Genomic DNA, 6,777 nt, shown 5'->3' with positions numbered 1-6,777 from the left:
GGGAGGGGAAGCCATGTGGGTGGCACTGATGGCTCCTCCCCAGCCTCAGTTTCCCCACTTGTGAATGGGAGAGGTGGGCCTTGTGATGTCCAGTGTCTGGGGGGCACATAGAGGGCGCACCCTAACCTGAATTGTAGACCTGCCGGTGGGGGAGGGGTGGGGGGGTCCTGCAGCACCCCACCCCCTCCCAGCTCCTTGGCGTAGGAGGAGGGGCAGCCGGGGCAGGTGGATGGGGCACAATCCCCCACCCATAACACCCACCCCACCTTGCAGCCTCAGGACACTATTTCTCACTGGTCAACACGTGTGGCTGGGTCAGGGCAGGAAGTCACTGGCAGGTCTTTCCCACGAGCCACTGCCAAAGGGGAGGGAAACTTCCTGCCTCCACCTGCCACCCACCGCCAGCTGGGGCAGCGACCAGTCTGTGCCCCAGCCCAGGGGCTTGGGCTGTTGGGGCCCCTGTCAGTGCCACCCAGAGGCTCACCACCAGCCTCCTTTCTCCTCCTCCGCCCACCCACCCCGCCACAAGGAGCTCCCCTGGCTCAGCAGCATCCTCTGTGTCCCTTCACTGTCCCCACACAACCAGCCAGCAGCCAAGGGGAACCCCACGTCACAAAACAGGTCCTATCACACCCGGGAAGCCCCTGCAGCCTGAACGAAATCTCAGGGCCTCTGAGATGATGCAGCTTCGGTCCCCAGCTGGGTTTCTGACCTCAGCCCTGCTCCCACCCACCTTCGCCTTACGGGGGTCTGGGAAGGCTCTCCGATGCAGGGCCCTTTAGCAGGGGCTGAAGGAAGCCCCGGGCAGCAGGCAGAGCCTGGCGGGGGAGGGCGTCTCAGGCAGAGGGAGGGGAGAGGCCTTGAGATGGTCCCGTCAGGATGAGGAGGCCTGAGTGGGCGGGACGGCAGGGGGAGAGCAGATACAGGGGGCCCTGCGCCATCAGACTCGGCACACGCTGTTCTTGTCCTTTGTTTCTTTATTGACCGAGGCCTCCTGCCTGAGGGGACTGCAGGCTGCAAAAAGCCCAACAACTTGGCTCGCTGGTCACAGTCTCCCAGGGCCCCGCACCGGTCTGCACACAGGGGCTCCAGCGCTGTGGACGGAGAAGGGGGACGTGCCTGCACATCTGAGGCAGGCGAACTCAGTTACAGAGGAGGTGTGGGGGACCCAGGTTTTGCCTCCAGCAACCGCAGGGTGGCATGTCCTCAGCACTGAGGGCCCTGCCTCCAGCCTCTCTCAGCCCCACATCCAGAGAAAGACTGATGCCACCCCCCGAGCAAGATTTGAGCAAGCTGGAGAGGCAGGTCCTCAGCAGCCTCTTATCTTTGATTAACTAGCAACACCCACCCCCGTTGCTCCCTCCCTGCCCTCACCTGCACCCCCAATGCCTGCTCCAATGCCCACCACCCTCCTCCTCCAGCCAGCCTGCCCAGACCACCCACTCCCCCATGAGCCTTGCTTCCTGGGCTCCAACCCCAGACTCCAAGTTAGCCTGAGGGTTGCCATGGGGGGCCGGATGCCTGGTGGTTTGATTTCAACACCCAGCCTTTCACCCACAGCCCTAGCTCCCAACCACCTTCCCCCACCTCCTGTCGTGGGCGGGCTGGAGCTCAGGACTGGAACCAGCCCTGGAGGTCCTGGTAGACCTGGCTGCGGGGCAGATGGGGGTAACGGGCACAGATGGCGCAGAAGCGCTCCCGCCAGTCTTCGACCAGCCGCACGCGGAGCCGGTCTCGCCAGGCAAAGTAGCGCCGATAGGAGCTCTCGTTCATGCCGGTGAGGAAGGCGGCCAGCTCGCGGGCCGAGCCGAAGTCGTCCACGTGCACGAAGGCATCTGGCGGCACGAAGGCCTCATAGGTGGCCCTCGGGGGCCCCAGCACCACGGGCACGGCCCCAGCCGCCAGCGCGTTGCGCCACAACTTCTCTGTGATGTAGTCCCGGTGCTGGGAGTTCTCGAAGGACAGGTAGAAGCGGTACCGCGACACCGTGGGCAGCAGGCAGCTGGCGCACAGCGGTCGCCTGTTGGCGCGGCCAAACACGTCCACTTGCAGGTGAGGCGCCAGCTGCCGATACAGCTGCACGCGCCGCTGCCGCTCCCGGAAGTTGCTGACCACCCAGGCGGCCACCCTGTCCTTGGGCGGCAGGGGTGGCGCGGGCCCCTCTCGGGGCTCCAGCCGCCCGTAGGGCACAAAGATGTCAGAGTCACGCCGGTAACTCAGCACCCAGTTGAAGATGCCGCGGAAGTCACTGACGCCATGGCTGTTGCTGGGTGACTCCATGGAGGCCCACACCCAGGGCTGCCCGCGTGGCCGTTCGGCCAGGGGCAGGCGGATCCGCCCGTCCCGTAGCTCGCGGTGGTGGAAGACCACGGCGTCGGCGGTGGCCAGCAGGCTGCGGTTGGTGCTCAGGTGGCAGCGGGCCACGCCGTAGCTGGTACAGGTGTTGCTGGGCAGCTCCGGGGGCGGGTAGGTGAAGGGCCAGTGCCAGATGAGGATGGTGAGTGTGGGCTGGGGCATCGGGGCTCCCCCAGGGGAGGATTGGAATAGCCACAGGAGCCAAAGGGCCATGAGCAGGGCCACCCCGGCCAGGCTCACCAAGGCCCGAAGCCTCTGGGTGGGGCCGTGCCATGTGAAGAGAGGCTGTCTCATCGGGCTCAACCACAGGCCCCATCCTCCCAGCTCGGGGTTCCCTAAGGACCAGACACTCACCGCCATTATTCATCCACAGCTCCCAGAATCTGTCACCCAAGAAACCCCAGGTTCTCAAATCACAGCAGCCACTGGGCAGAGGCGCCCTGAATCACAGCGGCACCCCGTGCTCGGCCCCACCTGGAAGCGCTCTCCTTTCATCTGCCTGAGATGAGGGAAACCAGGGTCCCTTCCCCCTCCTGCCCCGCCCTGCCCCCCGCCCTGGAGGTGAGCTTTGGCCTCAACCACCCTCCTCACCTTGCCTCCCTCTAGTCCTCTGGCTGCAGGGGTCCTCCGGTTACAGGAGGGGCGCCAGGCCAGGGCCCAGCCTGTGCTGCCCACCCCTGCCGGCTCTGAGGAGGCCCGGAGACGACCTTCTGTGCAGGCACAGGAGGCAGGAGCAGGAGGGGGCCCGCTTGGCCTCCTGAGCCAAGGCAGCCTCCTCCCCAGAAGGGCACCCCAGAGTCACTGCCTGCCACCCAGGCTAGCGCCACCCCCTGCCACACTGGCATTTCTCACTTCCCTTGCTCACCTCTGCCCCGTTCCGCTGTGGGCTCCCAGACCCTGCAGCCACAGACCTGCTGTGCTCAGCTCTTTGCCAGGAGGCTGAGGTTTCTCCAGTTGATTCTTATTGGGCAACCCCACGCCACCCAACCCCACCCCTGCCTCCTCTAGGACACCTTATCCCAGAACCCAGATTCTCAGAAGAGGGGTCCGTCGGGGGTCCTAAGAGAGTCTGTCCACACGAGGCCCCAGCACATGCCCACAGTGGGCAGACGCGAGGCTGGGCTGGCCCCGGAGTGGACTATAGGCCACCACACCTTCTCTCCCCGCCCAAGGACGTGTGTCCGTAGAAGCCCCAGGCTGTGGGTGGGCCCTGACTCCTGGCCAAGCAGAAGGAACGTGAGGTGGGAGGGCTGCCCTTGGGGGCTCCAGGTCTCTTCCTCCAGCCCCCACAGCCCAGGATGGGGGTGGGGAAGGGAGGGGGCTTTCCAGGCTGGAAGGAGAAGGCGTCGTTGTGTCTCTGACGGGGATGGGCAGGGGGCTGGCACCCGCTCCAGGAAAAGGAAGGCTGATGTCCAGAGTCCCTCTCCTCCCCGGCCTCCAGCCAGCCCGGGGGCCCTGACCTGGAGGTCCAGTTCCTTCCCCTTTTGCTCTGGTTCCTCTGAACTGGAGATGCAGCAAGCCAGCACGGCCAGACTTCCCCGAACACCAGCCCTCACCCCACTCTTAGCTGAGGTGGTGCCTCTCAGCTTCCTTCACCCCAGCGGGATCCTTGCTTGGTCCTGGACGTGGTGCATGCGGCAAGGCTCCTCCCTCTTGCTCAGTATCCTGGAGGCCTCAGGCTGCTCAGGTTCTTGGGGGCTGTGAACCGGGGGTTGTGTAAGGAAGAGCAATCAGGAACCGTTGCCCAGTCTGCCACCTCGTGCCATCCTGAGGGCCTCCCACTGCCCCACCATCCCTGTCCTGCTGCATGCTCGGGTCGCAGGGCTGCTGGCCTCCCCCAGCTCTTGTCCCCAGTGAGGACCAGACTGCCATCGGGGTGGAACCAGGGAGCTGGCAGCAGACCCATTGGGGGGGGCAGAGGCAAGTCCAGGAGAGGGGGGCAGTTTGGCCCCTCTGGGGCTCCCCACCCCCTGCATAACCACCAAGCTGTGGTGGGGCCTTGTGCAATATCGAGGGAGGGGAGGGAGGGCTGTGGGTGCTGTCAGAAACCATGAGGCAGGCCCAAGGTGTGTGTGCAAAAGCTGGGCCTGGCATCCCAGGGCCTGGCCCGAGCAGGTGGCTGCCACCATCCCCTGCCTTATCCGGCTGCCCAAATATTTAGGGAGAGGACCACGGTGGCACTGGGTCTTTGGCCCGACCCTGGCATCTGTTCCTGGGCAGGGCCACCCCAGGAGAGAAACACCATGGCTAATGGCCTCGCTTCAGTGCACCCCTTCTCCCCATAGCAGGCACCCTGTGGGCGGTGGTGGGCATGCAGGAAGGAGCTGGTCCTGCCACAGCCTGCCAGCCACATGGCTTCTGGCTGCCAGCACCTTTGCCCTTCCTGTTTGCACTGCCAGGCTGGCCGGGGTGCTTACCACAGGCCTCACCCTTACCCGTGGCCAGATCCCTTCCTGGGAGGATTCAAAAGAGCCTCTCCCACCCTTGGCCCTGGTCTGCTGCTCCCCCGCCAGCCCACCAGCTCACATTGGCAGCCACCACGCCCATCGTGGGAACCTGCCAGCTGGGAAACGGGGCTCCGAGGTTTGGTGCAGAAATGGGTCAGAACGAGAGCCGCTCAGAAGAAGAGCAGGTGAGAGAGCATGACTCAAAGAGAAAGCAGGGCCTCATCCTGCCGACTCCCCCCAGGCCTCGGAACTCGCCAGGCCGCGGGGCAGGCATCTGACTCCAGCTCCACCGCTCTGGAGCACCTCGGAATCAGGTGCACACTGTCACCCTCCCAGCTGAGCCCCAAACCAGCTCCGGGGCCAGCCCCTTGGTGGGCACCTATTGAAGAAGCGGCCACCAGCGGGGCATGCCCCCAACAGAGGGTCGGCCAGTGGCCTGCGGACTACCACCCCCTCACAGACAACAGCAGCCAGGGCAGTGGCAGAGCACCCAGCCCGAGGGGCACCCCAGGGAGAGAAGGGCAGAGTCTAACTGCCGGCCCACTTGTCCCAAGGAAGGGCTGGCCTGAGCAGGGCAGAGTCCAGACCTGGGCCCAGAAGGCCCCCTGGTGGCCGAGCTCCAAGCCACCTGACTCCAAGGGAGTGAAGGCAGCAGAGAAGAGCCAACACACACTTTATGCTCAACAAGAGGTGGGGCGGGGGGTAGTCAGGGAAGCCCCTGGGAAGGTGGGGACACACAGGCTGGCAGGTGGCTAAGGGGGTCCCCGGGGGGGTGCGCAGCCAGGGCATCAGAAGTGCGTGCCAGTTGCCAGCCGCAGCAGGCAGCAAGAGGGGCCGTCCCTCTGTCCTGAGTTGCAGACGCTGCCCTGGACCATCTAGAGGTGCGGCTGCGGTCCAGGGCTGGGAAGACCCCTCCCTCTACACCTTCCCTGCCCACCCAGGCTGGGGAGCCACCCCGTCCTCGTCCAGGAGCAGCTCCAGGATCTCCCGGGGGCTCCTCCAGGAACCTGTGCTCCGCACTGGAGTTTGGTTCATCCCTTTCTGTTCTCCTCGGAGAACCGAGACCCACTCCTCTGAGCCGTGCACCTGGGGGAGGGGGTGCAGCTGGGGCACTTGGAATCTGGACCAGTCCAGCCAGCTACCCGGGCTGGCGGGAGAGTGGGTCTCAACTGAGTGGGAGGATGTCACCTCCTGGGGTCTGCTGCTGGGGAAGTTCCCACTTCCTAAGGTCTTGTCGAGGGGACCACTCCACCTTCTGTGCCAAGCGTGGTCCCACGCCATGGTCTTGCGGGGTGGGGGCATCTCCAGATGGATAGGTGTCACCTCACGGTCTATGCTGGGGTTTGGGGGTGTACCCATCTGTCACCTATACTTTGGGAGGACACTAGGCTGGGGAAGCTTGCTAAGGAGCTGACGCACAGGCGGGCTCAGCGGTCTGGCGGGGTCTGGCCAGAGGGCAGAGGCAAGATCAGCCTTTTGCCCCAGGAAAGGTCCTCATGGGCAGGGTCCCTGGGGCAGGGACAGGACCAGCAGCCTGGGGCTCTGAGGCTGCAGGGACAGCAGAGGAGAGTAATAGGCCCACGGTCGGCGTCTCCAGAGTCCCTGTGGAGCCAGGGCCTCCATGGCCCTAAGCCCTGGACCCAGGGCAGCCCACTGCACCCCGGGGCCTGTGGGAGGAAGGGTGGTTGCAGGAGTTTGGATGAAAGCGGGGGCTGGCTCTGTGTGAGCTAGCCTGGGGCCAACGGAAGAGAACAAGCCAGGTGAGGCGTGGAGTGCTGACTGCTCAGGGCCCTGTGCCAAGTAAGTGGGCCGAGGGAGGCCCCACCGCCTGGAGGACCCCTGCCACCTACCCCTCCTTCCTTGGCCCGGACTTGCCGGCTCCTATCTCGTTGCAGTTCCCCTGGAAGGGGGACCCTCCTCACTGGGGCCCTGGGGAATGGGCAGCGAGGACTCTGGGGACCGGTTGGGGACCCCC

At 65.2% G+C, this 6,777-nt stretch overlaps 1 protein-coding gene across 2 annotated transcripts; it reads right to left on the bottom strand.

The window, feature by feature from the left end:
• Positions 1-987: 987 nt before the first annotated feature.
• On the bottom strand, positions 988-3,300 carry LOC124232674 (alpha-(1,3)-fucosyltransferase 7-like). 2 transcript variants are annotated; one of them, XM_046649613.1, is made up of 3 exons: positions 2,947-3,300; positions 1,588-2,854; positions 988-1,094 (listed from the first exon to the last, which is right to left on the bottom strand). In XM_046649613.1, the coding sequence occupies exon 2, from the start codon at positions 2,713-2,715 to the stop codon at positions 1,612-1,614; it is 1,104 nt and encodes a 367-aa protein (XP_046505569.1). In that variant the 5' UTR covers positions 2,716-2,854; positions 2,947-3,300; the 3' UTR covers positions 988-1,094; positions 1,588-1,611. The 2 variants fall into 2 exon arrangements, with proteins under 2 accessions (XP_046505569.1, XP_046505568.1); XM_046649612.1 differs by lacking the exon at positions 988-1,094 and having other exon boundaries at positions 1,355-2,854.
• Between the last annotated feature and the right edge of the window lie 3,477 nt (positions 3,301-6,777).

The sequence above is a fragment of the Equus quagga genome, unplaced genomic scaffold (assembly GCF_021613505.1).
Source record: "Equus quagga isolate Etosha38 unplaced genomic scaffold, UCLA_HA_Equagga_1.0 101445_RagTag, whole genome shotgun sequence".
In the NCBI taxonomy this organism is placed as follows: Eukaryota; Metazoa; Chordata; class Mammalia; order Perissodactyla; family Equidae; genus Equus; species Equus quagga.
This window is presented reverse-complemented; position numbering and strand designations above follow the sequence as displayed.